General features: G+C 57.3%; 6 protein-coding genes across 6 annotated transcripts; 2 read left to right on the top strand and 4 right to left on the bottom strand.

Annotated features, from left to right (window-relative positions):
• Positions 1-233: 233 nt before the first annotated feature.
• Positions 234-1,149, bottom strand: VDBG_00385 (conserved hypothetical protein; the record flags this gene model as incomplete). Its single annotated transcript, XM_003008658.1, has 2 exons — positions 234-894; positions 947-1,149. The coding sequence occupies 2 exons, from the start codon at positions 1,006-1,008 to the stop codon at positions 234-236; spliced, it is 723 nt and encodes a 240-aa protein (XP_003008704.1).
• Positions 1,150-4,591: 3,442 nt separating this feature from the next.
• On the top strand, positions 4,592-7,675 carry VDBG_00384 (conserved hypothetical protein; the record flags this gene model as incomplete). The annotated part of the gene is made up of 2 exons (XM_003008657.1): positions 4,592-5,997; positions 6,121-7,675. 2 exons carry the CDS (start codon positions 4,592-4,594, stop codon positions 7,673-7,675), a joined length of 2,961 nt encoding a protein of 986 aa, XP_003008703.1.
• Positions 7,676-8,425: 750 nt separating this feature from the next.
• Positions 8,426-9,175, bottom strand: VDBG_00383 (conserved hypothetical protein; the record flags this gene model as incomplete). Its single annotated transcript, XM_003008656.1, has 4 exons — positions 8,426-8,697; positions 8,759-8,815; positions 8,896-9,039; positions 9,109-9,175. The coding sequence occupies 4 exons, from the start codon at positions 9,173-9,175 to the stop codon at positions 8,426-8,428; spliced, it is 540 nt and encodes a 179-aa protein (XP_003008702.1).
• Positions 9,176-9,769: 594 nt separating this feature from the next.
• On the top strand, positions 9,770-10,568 carry VDBG_00382 (endoplasmic reticulum vesicle protein; the record flags this gene model as incomplete). Its single annotated transcript, XM_003008655.1, has 3 exons — positions 9,770-9,982; positions 10,054-10,177; positions 10,246-10,568. 3 exons carry the CDS (start codon positions 9,770-9,772, stop codon positions 10,566-10,568), a joined length of 660 nt encoding a protein of 219 aa, XP_003008701.1.
• Positions 10,569-11,350: 782 nt separating this feature from the next.
• VDBG_00381 (kinetochore protein mis13) lies at positions 11,351-13,041 on the bottom strand (the record flags this gene model as incomplete). Its single annotated transcript, XM_003008654.1, has 3 exons — positions 11,351-11,807; positions 11,872-12,037; positions 12,099-13,041. 3 exons carry the CDS (start codon positions 13,039-13,041, stop codon positions 11,351-11,353), a joined length of 1,566 nt encoding a protein of 521 aa, XP_003008700.1.
• A 1,183-nt stretch (positions 13,042-14,224) lies between these two features.
• Positions 14,225-16,001, bottom strand: VDBG_00380 (AtfA; the record flags this gene model as incomplete). Its single annotated transcript, XM_003008653.1, has 3 exons — positions 14,225-14,507; positions 14,624-15,791; positions 15,902-16,001. 3 exons carry the CDS (start codon positions 15,999-16,001, stop codon positions 14,225-14,227), a joined length of 1,551 nt encoding a protein of 516 aa, XP_003008699.1.
• Between the last annotated feature and the right edge of the window lie 231 nt (positions 16,002-16,232).

Below are 16,232 nucleotides of genomic sequence, written 5' to 3'. Positions count from 1 at the left end.
TCTTCTATGGAATCAGGGATGCCTCGCCGGAACCCTTGCCTCATGTGGAGCCGAAACGCCCTGCATCCTGACTGGCCAAGTAGGCATGCCTCTAAATCCTGAAACGCCGCAGCAGTATGTGCATCTATTCAAGACACCTCTGGCAACACCGTGCGAAAGGGCCAACCAAATGTCGAGTATTATGTATTAAAGTATTACAAAGTAGGTGGATTGTCAACGAATCCCAATCGAGCTCAGAGGAAGTAGACGGCTGCCACCAACGCGAGGGCTAGGGCACCAACACCGTTCCGAGCCGCGCCAGCAGTGGGAACAGAGTCGGGAGGGGTGTTCGTGTTCGTGCCCGTTGGCCTGACGGGAACGTTGGTGGCGTTGTTGTGAACGCTTGTGGGATATGGTGTGTCGTTGGGGGGTGTGGGGAGGTAAGACGGGTTGGTGCCGTTTGTAGGGCGAGGATGAGGCGGGAAGTGCTTGGTGTTGGTGGGGTAAGGCACTGGAGGATACAGTCTAGTGCTGTTGCCATGGTGGTACACGGAGGTGCTGGCGCAGTCGCTTGTTGTTGACGGTACGTTGGGGGCTGTCGTGGTAGTAGTGCTGTTGCTGCCGGAACCTGACTGCTTGCATTGGTCGGCGGGCAGAGTAAATGGCTTGGAGCCGTCCTCTGGGTAGACGATGCAGTTCTTCTCGCAGGCAGCGTCACCCGCGGTCTCGGACGTCTGGAAACAGAGAGCGGGGTTGACGCCGATAGGTGGCTGACCGGCGAGGTTGTTGGTGCATCGCCCGGGCTGCCCGATGGAGGCACCGTTACACCGGATTATGATATCAGTCCCCAAAGAGTCACCGGCGCAGTATGCGACATTCGGCGCAGCACAGGTGTAGACACCAGTTGTCTCGTTACTGTAGGACATTAGTCATGACAGTAAGGCGCGAAATAAAGGGTGGAACGTACTATGTGACTTGAGCCGTGGCCAAGGCCGAGGCGGCGAGGATAATGGAAGCAGCGGCCTTCATTGTGCAAATTGTTCTACTGGAACAATGGTGTAGGGAAGGGGCGGTGGGATAGAGTGAGTGAGTGATCACTTGTAGGTTGGTTGAGGAAACCCTAAGGTCGATTGGTGACAGTGATTGTTGGTGTTGGTGCTGGTGCTGTGCAACATGTGATGGGTGTCAAGCGGACACAACTTGGCTCTATATACCATGTAGCGAGGCCGCGAGAAGCCTCCAGCCCGGAAGCAGTGGTGGCGTAGGTAAGACTGAGCCATGTTCACTGTGGTCAGCAGAAGCATCGGACGGCCACCCCGGTTGGAGGAGGAAGCGTCGTCGTAAGGCGATGATCTCCCGTGTCGGGTCGTTTTCGCCGATGGGTGTCTGCAAGGCACGCGCTACCGCTGGTCTCGGTAACCACTGACATGACGGGTTTAGACCAGCTGTGGGACAAATATGGATACGAGCTGGCTGACGGGAGGCCATCGTATGCCTACCTCAGCCGGCGACGGCCGAGTGGTGTTCCTTTGTGGCGGCACGAGGTCACGCCGGATCGGGGCTTAGTGCACTTTCTTCCATTTTTACCCACGCTTCTACTTCACCAGTTTAGTCGACCCAGACAGCTGGTGAATACCCATGTGGCTAGACAAGTGAAGTGCAGTCGAGGTCAAAAGTGACACCACCAATTTCTTTTTTTCGTGCCGCTTGCGGAATGATCATAGTCCTGGTAGCCAGGGTTTGAGGCCAACGGGAACATGCTTGTCACTGTAAAAGCTGGGCCGTTGCCCTTTCGAGGCTGAGACAAGGAAACCGATGGGACTTGATCGTCAAAATCCAAGCCACAATCGATGGGGCGCTCTCTGGCTGATGACGAATGGTGGTGCTGTGAATGACTGGGCCTAAGTGCCGTACTGCTAAAAGTCGTGTGCGCAGCCTGGAGGCCCCCCCCAAAACACGAGAGTCGCGGCCCAGTACGTCAGACGCAGCAACGGGCTGAAGGCCCCATCATTGTCGCCTCCGCCCCATGGCGAGAGGTCTGAATCACGCGAAGCCTGTTAGTGACCTCCGACTGGGTGGCGCTGCGGCGGACATAATCGTCAGAGTACTCTCCGGATCGATCGTGTCGGAGTTCGGATTCTGGCGAAAGGCGGAGTGGGCTGAGTTTGCAATAGCACGGTGCTCTAGCACCGGCGAAAGACTCGGTCGCTCGTGAGTGACGGAAATAGAAACTCGGCCATGGAAGGTTGTTGCGGATGATTCAGCTGGAGCACTGGCTTCCTTGTCGCCCGTGAACACGCCTGCAACGATGGAATCTTGATGTTCCAGATACAGGCGATTGTTTCCAGGACGATCTGATTGCGACAAGGCCTTTCTCAACACGCAACATTCCAGCGGACAGCGTCGTCCCTGGTTGCGTGCAATCTGCACGCGGCATGGCTTACAGGCAAGCTGCCAGTCTAGAACGTTGGCTTGTTGGGCAGGCAATAGACTGCAGAGAAGAGGGATGTCGGAAGGGCCCAATCCTGGCACTCGGCGCGCTGTGGACGCCCACAAACGGGTGTAGCAATCAAGAAACTAGCCAAGCAGCTGTCACGACGGCAGGCAAAGTCTTGCGCATGGGCTAATGGGGATTGGGACAGTAAATGCTTACGACGCAAGAGCAACGCCTACTGAGGGTTTGTCAAGAGGAGGGGATGTGTGGCCGCGCGGGACAAACCGTGCCTCTCTCACGGAGCCACCTAGCTCAGGTAATAGCGCAGCCCTTTTGGCGTTGTGAGGGGGTTGGACCAGTCTGATCGGCGGACGCGGGGAGCCGGCGTGGTGAGAAAGTCGGAGGTTGGGAGGCTCGCCTACCTCCCACCCAGTGTTGAGCTTGCTGGGCCTAGAGCTTATTTAGCATCTGATTCGTTCAACAGCACAGAATGCATATGTCGGGCGTGCAGGCTTGTCTGAAGAGAAAAGCAGGTCGGCAGGTATTCCGCCGTCTCGTTGGTCAACTAATGGTGATGGCGCTGGTACCGGTGCATCCAAAGTCGAGGCCACTGCAAGGCCGCTGTCCTCCTGCATGGAGCTGGCGCAGCATGACTCTGCGGACCACTGTGGTGCTTTTGTTCAAGAACAAGGGAGTACAAGGTAGCACCGACGGAGGACGGTCCTAAAGGAGAGGGCGGTATCCCAGAAACAATTTGCAACGGCAAATGCCTGTCGCAACAGTCGAAGCCAGGTCGGGAAGAAGTCGGTCTAGGAGTCTGTCTGTGGTGGCGCCCTGTATCGTGGTCAGGGAGACTGGTTCATCGACCAAACTGTACGAAGTCTTATGCCAAGAATTATTGTACAGGTTTGGTAGGAGTCTGGTAGCGGGACTTGGGATGAATTCTGGATGGCAGGAAAGGATGGACCATGCTTGCCATGCTCGAGGTGGGAGCGATGGCAGGAAGGATGGACCCCCAACTGCACATGGCCGTCCTCTATTGGGTCCCTCCTTCCAAGGCCATCCCTTCAAAGCCCGCCCCTCGCCCCCAGTGCCCGCCCGCCTGCCGCCCGCCCCTCCTCTTCCAGGCTATCCAGGCTTGCCAGGCTACCCACTTGTCATCATGACTGCAATTGCCAGGGCATTGCCCAGATCAGCCAGACAAGTCAGACAGCACCCCCGAAGCTGCTACCACACTTGTCGTTCGTCTTGATCCAGCAAACTCGACTTGTCGTACAGGTGGTTCACATTGAAGTGTGTCTGCGTCCCTGTCCTCCCCCTCGCTACCTGCCAATCAAGCCGTCCCTTTGCCTCGTCCAGCTGTTGCCTCGAACACCTCGGACACTTGCACGCCTTCGCGATCAACGACATGACGCACTGCCAGTAGAAGCAAGTGCTCTGTTTCCCTCGAGTCCAAGAGACACGGCAACTAGTATAAGCCTTCACGCGGCCTTTTAGCGGGACCCTGACGTCGAATCCTCGCCCTGCTGCGGCCGAACCAACCACAAAGGGCGTCATCCCTACAGTGGAAATCGTCCTTGCTGTTGTGTCTTGCCCACCTTCATCCAACCTTGGTTCTTCGCGAACACGGACAGACCTGCGTCTTGCTCATGGGAGACCGCCATTCTTCCAAGCACATCGACGCGGCACTGGCCTGCTGCACTCCGGCTTGCATTGGGTTTGACTCTGTTGCTTCCTTGCTACCCTCGAGACCGCGACTCGCCTCCAGGGACATTAACCTCGACCACGAAACACTGGCCCTGCCGCTTGTCCACCACATGTCTCAACAAGGAGACCCTTGACGCCTCGCCACAATTATCCTCGCAACATTTCCGCCGCCCTCACCGTTCACCTTGCCCTTGTAAATACCCTCTCGCACCTGCTCACCAACGTCCATTTTGCGACAAGCGCGACCCGCGAAGAACAAACCGCATCCCAGGATTGTTCTGCCCAGAATGCGAACAAGAACACGTCTCAGTCTGTCGGCATAATCGCGAGTTACTCGACCGGGTCATGCGCTGACCCTCTTCGCCATCGACATACCACCGAGGCCGCTCGTTATTGTTCCAACCCTCAGCCGACGACAAAATAGCAGTTCCCAGCATGACAGCTGCTGCAAATCTAATATTTTCGCCCACAATGACATCACGACCTCCAAATCACGATATGACCGAGGAAGAGTTATCAAGACGAAGGAACTTCAAAAAGCACAAGGTGCTCCCCCATCCGTTGAGGCAACGGGAAAATGCTGGGAGCATAGTCAACGATCAGCGATCTCCGCAAGCAAGGCGTACCCTCAGCTCAAGTGATGCGCAATCACGCAAGAAGACTTCGCAGTCGCCAAACTCGCCTACTCTGAAGCATCAGTCGAGACGTATTCGAAGTGGCCCCGTCATGCCTCCGACCCCCCCCGCCCACTCGCGAACCTCCTCAAGTAGTCACTCCATACAGCTGCACAGCCCGACGGACGCCGCAACACCTTCTCAGAGCCTCGAAAAGGTCTCGACGCATCTCGAAAGACCCACGACCCCCCAGAATCAGCAGAGTCCCCCAACACCTGATGTGACACCCCCTCAACCAGCCGCTCGCCCCAAGGCATTGCGGCCCGTCTTTGGTGATCGCTCCATTTCAAAGACTACTACGTCAGAGTCTCGAACCGAGTCCTTTCGAACGGCAAGAGAAGAGCCCTATTCGTCTGAAGATGACTGCAAGTCCACTATACGACCGAGTCTACCATCTCCACGTACATCGCAGACTACTGTTCTGCAGATTTCACAACACAAGGTTAAGAAAGCGTCGCACCCGAGCGGCATCGGACTTGGACTCGACTTTGACCCCAAGACCGACGACAGCCTGACACCGAGAACGAAAGGAGAGTTCATCAAATTTGATGCTGGATGGGAATCGTCCAATGAAGTGGAAAAAGAATGGGACGACAACCTAGGCAGACATGTCATGGTAAGGAAAACGCGCAAAACGCCGGAAACGCCGCATACTCCTCGCCTGAGCGAACATGGAAACGAGGTTTTCGATGATGACCTCATCTCTCCTTCTAATGCCACCAAAGCGCTTCGAGCCGTACCGTTGCATGACAGAATGACGACACATCCCGTTGCCAAACATTCACCCGAAAGAAAGATTGCAAAGTCGAAACCAGCAGCGTTAGAAAGCTTTAGCGCCCCAGACCACCGAAGGCTCTCCGGAACGTCTGCAAAGTCGAGTGTGTCCACGGTCGTTGAGGCGATCTTGGTCGACACGCCCTCGCCGCCTCAGCGACAACAGACTCTGCGCCATGTGAGGAAACGAGGAACCCTGCGAGATTCACCCTCTGATCAATCACCGGGAGGTTCTGCCCCCAGTTCTGCAATCCGACTCGAGGAAACCAGACAGCACCCACCAGCTAGCCGGCCACCTGATTCACGCCGTGAGAGTCACACGTCTGCGACGACCCACAACTCTATGTCAAGCAACAAAGCTCGCCGCGAGGTGTGGAAAAATGGAGGGATCCCGGTCGTTGTTGTACCTGACCGGAGGTCATCCAATAGGTCCAGCCGTACACCTTCTCTGAGATCAACGAGCAGCCATCGGACCCGACGCAGTCTGAGTGTAAACTCGGTGCAACGGGTGAATGCTACTAAAAGTCACGACTTGACACCCCTGTTTGACAGGCCTTCCCGCAGACGACGGACCATGTCGGAATCTGACGGATCTGATCAAAGAACTATTGATTATCCTCCTGCCATCCCGGCGAGATCATCATCTCTGTCAGCCCCGACAAGTCGCAACACTTCACGCGCTGGGTCAATGACGGCGGAAAGCCTCAGAGCACACAATGCAGTCCAGCAGCGCTTGACCTCGAAGGACAGAATGATTTCGACAGATCTGAAAAGCACCCCTTCATTCTTCTCAGCGCAGGAAGACTACATGCATGCTCGTCCAAATTTGCACCGGCCCGACGCCGAGTCGTATAGTGGCAAGAGATTGTCGCACCAGAACACACCTTTTTCAGTCGCTTCCCTTGATACGAATGGAAGTTTTGGAACTGCTGCTGAGGTCTCCGAAGCTCTTGCTGTCAGCATCTACCCTCATCAAAATTCATCTTTGCTCATGGTCCATCACGCAGTGAAGCCAAATGACGATGGTGATGTATTTCAAGACAGAGCTGCCACAGAGAACAATGACTCGGCACCTGAGATGCCCGGCTCAACCCCAGCAAGACCGAAAATCGTCACAACCTCTCCCGGCGGCTCAGTACCCGTGACACCACCGCAGACACAGCTGGCGCTTGAACAAGTTGACTCACCACTAAAGAATCCACGCGCCCCTCCAGTGCCGCCGACGCTTCCAGCTATTCAATTTATCCCTGCCACACCGTCGGGGCTCACGCCATTCCACGAACGCCAGGAGATGCGAGGCAACTACTTTGAGGCGATGGAGGAGGATGAAAAGCCCCCCAAGCGAAGCATGTCTCTGGTGCGGAGGGCATTGCTCCAACATCGACGCACCTCGGAAGCTTACCCTCCAAGGACGGCTCGGCCTGGATTTCTCACGCGCACCTTATCTCTTTCACGCAGCAACCGAGGGAATGCGAGTACAGAGCCACTTGCTAGGGACTCGCCGTACCCGAACATTGACGACCCACCCGCAGATGATAGCAAGCTGCATCCCTTCTGGCGACCAACCTATGCCGACGACGAAGAAGACGACTACGTTCGAGATATCGATGACGAAGATTACTACTACGAAGCTCATCGCAATCGACCGGGTCCACAACGGAGCTTGAGTGCGCGGATGAAACGGACATTTGCTATCCTCCCCCAGCGCGACCAACATGGCTACCGTTCTTGGTCAGGCGAGGACGGACTGGACCGACGCATTATCCGTCGTACACCGAGCGGTAACTTGCGCGTCGTACGACGCCGGAAGAGCGCGGAGTCGATCCCGCGCCAGTCCGACCGACCCTACACCTCCGACGGTACCTCTTCTTCGAGGCTTTTATGGCCCGCTCGTAGCCGCCCGAGAGGAGAGACGCCATCGACTCCAAGGCGGCGATTCTCCGTGTCTCACACCATCGAGGAAATACAGGGCTTGCCTAGACGGCTCAGCGAGCGCAGAAGAGAAAGGCGCACGCATGAGCTGCGACAGAAGATCAGTGGTCCCAGAGAGGTACGGGACGGTGTGGGAGAAGTAGTACGGAGCAGCAGTCAGCGCAGCCACCGGTAGGTGACTGAGAACTAGGCACGTATGGAGGATGAGGCCTGAAAATGATTGAGAACGTGAGAGTTTCAAAGATGATATAATAGTCGACAGCGAGTGCTGCTTCGCCTTGACGATTTGATGACTGGTGCAGGGACATAGGGATTTGCTGCTACAGGACTGGGTATACGGATTGCTTTGGACGTATCTGAGATTTGAGCCGATTTGTTTCTGGAGGCGATCATGTTTTTTTCTTGTTTCGAGGCATGACGACCCGTGTCTGGTTTGTGCTGGGCCCCATGCGGCTATGACCATGATGACTTACGATGCGATGCGTGGAGCTGGCTCTCATCACATGTACACTTAGACACTGCCATGACATGATACCACGCAATTCTCTCTGTTTTAGCCCGAGCTCTGATTGAATGTGAAATTTTGTCCAAATGCACGGATATGATGTGCCAGCCTGGCATCTGCTTTCTGTTTACTGTATTTCGCGAACAGCGCGTGCGGACACTGCTGGTCATGAGTTAGACGATTAAGCCCAAGACGTACATCAAGCACATCTCTGTCCGAGTAAGTAGACAAGATCCCGGATGCGTTCTCAGCAGAAGAACATTGTCTTGGCATGGGACATGCCATTCTCGCCTCATTGGTAAATGAATTCCACGCCAAACACCCAAAAACGCCATTCCGACTGTAATCATGGAGAGAACACCGTATTCCCCATCGCATTCATGTAACCCTTCTGGAGCACAGAGGCAACCCGCGCCCATCTCACCGCCTGTCCTGTCCCGGCGCACCAGGGAACCCACCACCAGGCGGTGGTGGGGGGCCTCCAGGGAAGCCGCCGGGGGGCGCGCCAGGCATGCCGGGGAACGGCGGGAAGTTGGGCGGCAGGCCGCCGGCGCCAGCAGCACCGGGTGGTGGGAAGGGCAGGCCGCCTGGGGGCGGGAAGGGCAGACCGCCGGGCGGGGGCATGGGCGCGCCGTTGGCACCCGGGGCGGGAAGGGGAGAGGGTGGCATGCCGCGGCCGGGAGGTCCAGGAGCTGGTTTGAACTTTGTCAGGCTTGGTCTGAGGGAAACGGCGAAGGGTGCGGTGCGACTTACGTGGGATCATGCCCTGCGGGAAAGGCGGCGCGCCGGGGAAGCCGGGAGGGGGGATGCCTGCGTCGGTTGGTGTCAGCTTGGTTTTGCTGCTCTCTGGCGCCTGAGGAGACGAAGCGAAGGGGAACGGGGTCACGTACCTCCTGGGAAGGGGAAGGGCGGCGGGGGGAAGCCCTGGCCTGGCTGATTCTGCGGCAGCATGGGGTTGGCGTGGGCTTGGCCTTCGGCAGCGTAGGAGGAGGTGATGGAGTCGATGACGGATTGGGCCTTCTCGTGACCGATTTCTACGGCGAGGGAACGAACGGGTTAGCTACATGATGGGAGCGGGCGCCAGGGGCGCAAGGAGGTCATACGTTGGTAGTAGTCGACAACGTTTCGCAGGTGGTTTCGACCGCTGTTGTGCGCCTTCCGCACACTCATGGAGTCGTGCGTGAGGTAGACATCGCAATAGTCGCCTGTGTCGAGGATCAGTCGCGAATTAAGAGGAGATGGAAGCCTGGGCAGTGTATGCGCAGGGACATACAAAAGACTACAGAACGGTCAGCATAGATCAAACTCATGGGGATATTTAGAGACTCACACTTAGGCATCTTGACTGACTGGCTTGAGGCACGTCGTTGGCTGTTGGGAGAAGTCGAATGCTGTGCTGCGCGATGGGCAATGCGACAGTGGACCACCAAACGTTGGTAGATAGATGGAGCTTGTCGTCGTCGCGCCCCAAAAAGTCAAGACAAGACAAGGCTGAAGGATTTCACGTGAGGGACAGCGTTCGAGGCTGCGGGGCGAAGCCATGTGATTGGGCGCTGCGGCGTGCGAGGACAGGGGTCAACGGCCGGCAGCCGTACGCGACAGATTTCCAAAGTCGAAATCCAGTGGACACTCCAAGCTAAGCTCTCCCACCCGAAAGTCGACCAGGGAGACTTGCCAGATTGCCTATCCACCACCACGACAACCACCGCGATCGTCTGTTTCCGTACCTGCGCCACACACACACACACACACCCGGCCGCGACAATGGCGTTACCACGATCATTGCTGCATTACGTCTGCGGCCTTCTCCTCCTGGCCGTCAGCGCCCAGGCCCTCAGGTTCGACCTACATGCCACCGCGCCTGGCGCCAGCAACCGCGAACGATGCATCCGCAACTTTGTGGCCAAGGAGACCTTGGTCGTCGTCACGGCCACCGTGGGCGGCTACAAGGGTGACGGCATGACTGTCAACATGCGCGTACGTGGCTCCCGGGCGTCGATGCCGATGCTGGCACGAGGATGGGTGGACTGACCAAGGTGCCACTGCAGATCAAGGACGCTGTAGGCAACGACTACGGCCGACCCAAGGACGTGGCCGGCGAGCAGCGCACCGTCTTCACCTCGCACGCCGACGCCGCTTTTGACGTCTGCTTCGAGAACGTCTTCTCCGATTGTACGTCTCCCGCCCCTTTTATCACCTGCCCCGAGCCACAGCTGACCCGTGCCCCCCCTTGTCGCCAGCCCGCTCCATCCCCAACGCCTTTGTCGACGTCGAGCTCGACATTGACATTGGCGCCGACGCCAAGGACTGGTCCGCCATTCAGGCCACCGAGAAGCTCAAGCCCGTCGAGGCCGAGCTCCGCCGTATCGAGGAGCTGATCAGCGAAGTCAACCGCGAGATGGATTACCTCAAGGCCCGTGAGCTTAAGCTGCGCGACACAAACGAGAGCACCAACACGCGCGTCAAGTGGTTCGGCGTCGGCACCACCTTTGTCCTCGTCGCGCTGTGGGCGTGGCAGATCATGTACCTGCGCGCGTACTTCCGGTCCAAGCACCTGATCTAACGGCAGAACGAACGGCAGGCTATGTTTGCCCCCCACTTCAGGTGGCAGGAACGGCGGCGGCGGCAGCGGCGGCGACTTGCTGCGGTCCTCATTATGGTCTCGGCCCCTTGGGAGTTTGTGGAGACAAGCTCGGGAAAAGATGGAGGATTGGATCTGCCGCGCGGTCTGGGAGACGAATCTAACGGACGGACTAGCACTGGGTTGCATGAGACCAATTCAAAAACTGATGAATATGACGACTGTTTGCTCGGATGTTCGTGTATATATTCGTGTATGGCAAAAGTCAGAGAGAAACCAAACGCGAGGCAGACTCGCGTGAGCATTTCGTCAGTCAAGACATCCCAGGGTCAGGAATTGCATCTTTGTCGGGGAGGTGCGCGAGCACAGTTCGCCAGGACCCCGTATCAAAAGTAAAAGATATGCACTGCAATATGTCCCAGACTTGGGACAGGAACGAGGCAGAAGATAGGTAGATTACTGACGACTACCCATCCATCCTGTTGCCCCAAAGCGCAACCTCAGACCACTGTGCCCGCTCCGCCGGACCCAGGACCACCATGAAATACAAGGGGGGAATCTTGAACTTTCTCTCACGACATGAAGAAGAGGTAAAAAAAGAGGGGGGAAAATTCACACAAAGAAAACCGACGCCTCCGCCTTGGAAAAGGAATCACAAGCAAAAGCCCCTATCCAGCCTCCCTCCTCGTTTCATTCATGATATCGTCGTGGGTAGAGAGAAGAAAAAAAGCAACCGAAAAGAAGCGCCTGATGCTGATCGATCATTACCCCTCATTCTCGGGTGGGAGCAACCGCCCCAAGCTTCTGAGCACCTCCATGGCGGGCATCTCCCTGGTCCTTGACGCGCTCTTCTCCCGGTGCTCGCGCTCCTTGAGGCGTTTCGCGCTCAGCGCGAGGACCTTGTCCGCTTCGCGTCCCGCCGTGTCAACTCGTTGGAGCAGCTTGTGGACGCTGTCGGCGAGCTGATCGATCTTGAACTCAAGGCTCGACTGTACGCGGAGGAGCCGTGTTTGCACTGCCTTTCGATGTCCGTCAAACGATGTGGCCGGGTCCGTGAGGTAGTTGAGCATCTGCGCCTCGTTGGCTTCGAGGGATTTCAGGTCTGGGAGGACGACAGGCTGCTTTTGTGCTGAGTCTGCTGGCTGTTCGGGGAACAAAGGGCTAATGTCTGGTATCGGCGTCTTTTTGAGCGACAGCCATTTCTTTTTCTCCTCTTTTAGTCTGCGAAACAATTGTCAGTTTCGAGTGCTTATGATGAACACACACAGGACGAGAGCAGACTGACCGTTTGACCTTTTGCTCCAATTGGTCGATCTTTTCTTGATGTTCTAGATTTCGCGGGTTTGGCTGGAGGACGACGGGAGCTCGTGGCGCGTCTTCCCTCGCGAACCAGTCAGAGCATTCCGACTTATTCGCAAAGTCTTTTAGTAGCAGTTCTTGTATCGCTCGTGCTACATCGTGTCAGCACCTCCAAGTCCCGAAAACCCTGTGGATGATCGCGCATCAGCTTACCTCCGTTGACAATGTGCGCGTTTGCCGAGCCATGTGGTGGCTTTGGCAGCAACGCCCGCTCGCCACACCACGTCAGAAGCTGCTTCATCCGGCGCGGCTCGCTCAGCCCCTCGGCCTCGATGTGTTTGTAGAACTCCGAGGTGGCGACCTCGCGATGCGGTATTGCATTGTGGCCGCTCTCGATGAGGGAACTCGCCCGCCGCCCCCTCATGCCCAGACTGCTCCGACGCGTCCCCCCGCCCTTTTTGCGCATCTCCTTGTTGCGATTGATCACCGGCGTGTCGCTGACCGGCAATGTGATCTTGGCCGACTCGACCGAGTCGTCCACGGCCCGTGGCGTATGCTGCCCTGCCACCTCCTCCGGCGCGTCCTCTGGCGCATCGACCTGCTGGTGTTTCCTCTTGGGCGCGGCCTTCGTCGCGATCTTGGACGTCGTTTTGGCGGTTGGTTTCGGTGCTGGTAGCTGCTCTTCGATTCTGTCGGTCGAGTGACGCGTGCTCCGTCGCGTCGCCCGTTTTGGCTGCACAATCGCCACCTCCTCCGCAGGCGCGGGGTCTAGGCTGGCGTTGCGACGCGACGTCCTCCTCCTCTCCGGCACGGCCGTCTTGGATGTCGCCTTGGTTGCTGGCGCTGCTGCCGGCACCTCGGACTGCTGGGTCAAAGGCGCGCGTTCCTTGGGCTGGGATCGCCCCCTTGAGGACTTCTTTGCCGGTGCTGGTGCGGGTGCGGATTCGGGTTCGGGCTCGTCTGCGGGTTGCGCCGTCTTGACCCGCTTGGCCGTGCGCGTGAAGTGAAAGTCGCCATCCTTCTCGTCCCAGACAGAGGCTGCACCTTGGGGACGCGTTAGCAGCTGGAGCGGACGGCCCTGGACGCTGGTGGTGGAGGGGTCGTCCTTACCCGCCAAGCGTTTGCTTTTTCTTTGTTCGGACTGCTCGTTGGTCATGCTAATGACTTGAAGCGGCTGACGTGATCGCACGATGGTCGTCATGGATGGCGCGGGTCCGAGGTTGTGGTCATGGACGCTGGCAGGAACGGGCAATCGGTGATGTTGGGGTGGGTGTTGCGATTTAGGTCGATAGGTTGATGTGAGGGCCAATGTCAGTCGCGACTCGGAGTCTGGCCCCACACTAGCGCGAACCGCGTCGCTGGAAAGGATCGAACGACTTGAAGAGGCGATGCACGGAAGATCGAAGGTCGGAGGGTCGAACAATGGCACGGGTGAACGGCTGCGTTTGTGAAGAGTTGGTGGCTATCGATGCGGTACATTGGGTATGGAGGCGCGCGAGTTGCAGCTCCGCTGCGATGTTGTTTACATTGGGTGAAGAGAGCAGAGTCGGTCCATGTGCATACGCTAAGCCTGATCCGGCAAGAACGCCTCCACCTCCACTCCCGCCGTGAGATCGTCGCCTTTCGCACCTCTTCATCAGCTCGTCCCGTGACCACCACACCTAGCTATACACCTCCTTGCTTGCTGGCTCGTGGCCTGCGGTTGCAGTCCGTCACCTACGCTGACATCGTACCTGATCATCACCCATCATCCGCAACCATCCTGCATGACTGCTCTTGCATAACGCTGGCCTGCACAGTAATTCACGGTCTGACGCGCTGCGGTGAAATAGTACGTTGGTTGTATTCATGATTCGCGGGATCTACGTAGCCGTCGTTACTTGTTGCTATCGCGAGTCCCTTCCCGAGCCAGGCTCTGTCACTCCTCCAAACAGGAGCGACCCTCGCCCTTCCCGTGACGCCCCTGTCAAACCGCCCAAGCCCAAACTCCGATTTTTTATGTGTCCCAGCGCAAAGCCAAATACATACAGATGGAACGAGGTAGGACGCAAGCACCGCTGCGCCCTCCGCAAACTCAATCCCGATGCCTGCCCCATGCACACAGTGCTACTGTGCGTGTGGTTCATACCTCGCGGCCGGCATCGCCCACCCACCATGCAATGCAGGTGCCCGATCCATGTGCTTCTTGCGGGACACCGTCATGCACCAAAATGATAATACAGATGAGAAGGGATCAACTCAACCTCACGGCAGAGTCCATTAGCAGTGGACGATCTGCGGCCACGAGGTCATCCTGAACATTGCCATGTCCAGAACAGTTCGTCATCATCATTTCATGCTCAGCGGTCGGCCAGACGTCCTAAGAAAAGCGACGAGGAGCGCCCCTGTCCGCCAGCCATCACTTGCTGATTGGTCTGCATGGGGCCTGCCATTCCGTAGGGGTTCATCTGGTGGTTGTAAGGCTCAATGGCCTGCTGCATGAACGCGCCGTGCAGACCCTGCTGTTGGGTCACGGGGCAGTCCTTGTGGGCGAGCAGAAGGGTCTTGAGGTTGACAACCTCCTCATCGCAGCTGCGTGATTTGAGTCGACAGGGCATCGTTCTCAGTGCTGAACATCTCCACCTTGGTCTGGAGGTTAGCGAGCCACTGCTTTTTGCGTTGGCGACACTTGAGGGCGGCAACCCTGTGAATGTGTCAGTACTCGTGTTTCAAGTCGTATGGCGATGAGAGGGGCATACCTGTTGCGCTCGAGAAAGTTCTTGCGCTTTTCCTCATCAGTCATCTTCACCTTGGCACCATTCTCATCGAGTTTGTGAGTTTCCTCATCATCTTCCGACTGGCTGTCGTCGCCCTCAGGCATCGACATGGCCGCGCTGGTCTTTTGCTTCTTAGAAGCAGGTGCCTTGGCAGGCGGCTCTTCGGCCTTGCGTCGACCGTTCGTCGCCACCGAGCCGCCATTCCTCTTTCCCTTGCCGCCGCGAGTTGAAGGACGAGCATGTTCGCTCTCCTCCGAGGCAGCACTGCCGCCCTCACTCACACCCCTAGAGGAAACGCCGTTGGCATGTCCCATGTTCGGAGACGTGTTAAGGGGCTGGACGGCAGGCGCAGGAGCGCCGTTGGTGAGGTTTGAAGATTGCGATGTGGGGGGGTAGTTTGAAGTCGGCGCACCATTCCTACCCTGAGCAGCACCCTGCGCAAGCATGAAGAGACCATTGGCGGCATCATTGTCGTGGGGATCAAAAGGACCTGAGGTCTTGACCTCAGGCTTGGGAGCAGCGCCACCGTTGGCCATCTCTGCTGGCCTTGATGTCACCGATGGCTGAGGAAGGTTCTGTGCTTCTCTCTTGGCAGCCGCAGCGGCACTCAGCGCAGTGCGGTGGAAGTCGAGGGTACCAGGCGTGGCACCACTGCCTGCAAGTTGTGCGAACAGTTGCGAGTTCGGGCTCGGGGCAGGGAACATGGAACCACTGCCACCAGGTGTCAGGCCTGTCCTCAGAGAAGACTCGTTAGGAGTCGGGAATCCTCCACGGAGATGATGGCTGTCACTAAAGTAATCATTGGTTGGGCCCGACAGCATGGCCGGGCTGAGAGGACCTGTTCGAAGCGAGCCTCCTCCCCAGTTGAAGGGAGTTGTGCCGGTCCCAGGCAGAAGAGCAGAGGGTGAAGTGATGTGAGCGACAGACGGCAGTTTTGTACCTCCAGGCGTTTCGGCGCCGTTGCCGCCGCCGAAAGACTGCTCAAAGGGATTGGGCTCCAGGTTGAGGTTGCTGTCGCTGATGCGAGGTCCTCCAAAGTAGTCAGGCGTGTTGCCCGTTGGAGCTGGTCGAGGGGGAGGTCCAAGAGGTTTCGCGCCGTCAGATTCGTTCTTTACACTCGAATCGGACTGTTTCGCGTCGGAAGCAGAGTCTGGAGACACAACAATGTGTAAGCAAGAGGACAGTTGCGTGTCGACAAAAGGGGCAATGGGACTTGTCGACAGGAGGGATGGAAGTGGAGGGTTGGGATCAACCACGTACCTGATCCACCTTGACGTTCTGGTGTTGTTCCTTGCGACGTCGACTTCTTGGGGGACTTCGGGTCACCTCGAGCAGAGGTATTGTTCGGTGAAGTCCCCATGACGATGACGTTGTATGATGTAGTGTACTGCGAGACACCTTGGAGGTAGGGCTGGAGTAGCGGTAGGGGGCCAAGGTGGTATCGACCGAAGGCAGTTGATGTTGACGTCGACGTCTGTGGGGTGCAGAGTTGAGAAGTGGACGGGGGGCAAGAGATGTGGGAAACCAGATGAGGTCAGAGGTTGGAAACACAGCGCTGGGTGGTGGACTAGAGATGGGTAAGGGTTCGTCG

This window comes from Verticillium alfalfae, genomic scaffold (assembly GCF_000150825.1).
Source record: "Verticillium alfalfae VaMs.102 supercont1.1 genomic scaffold, whole genome shotgun sequence".
In the NCBI taxonomy this organism is placed as follows: Eukaryota; Fungi; Ascomycota; class Sordariomycetes; order Glomerellales; family Plectosphaerellaceae; genus Verticillium; species Verticillium alfalfae.
This window is presented reverse-complemented; position numbering and strand designations above follow the sequence as displayed.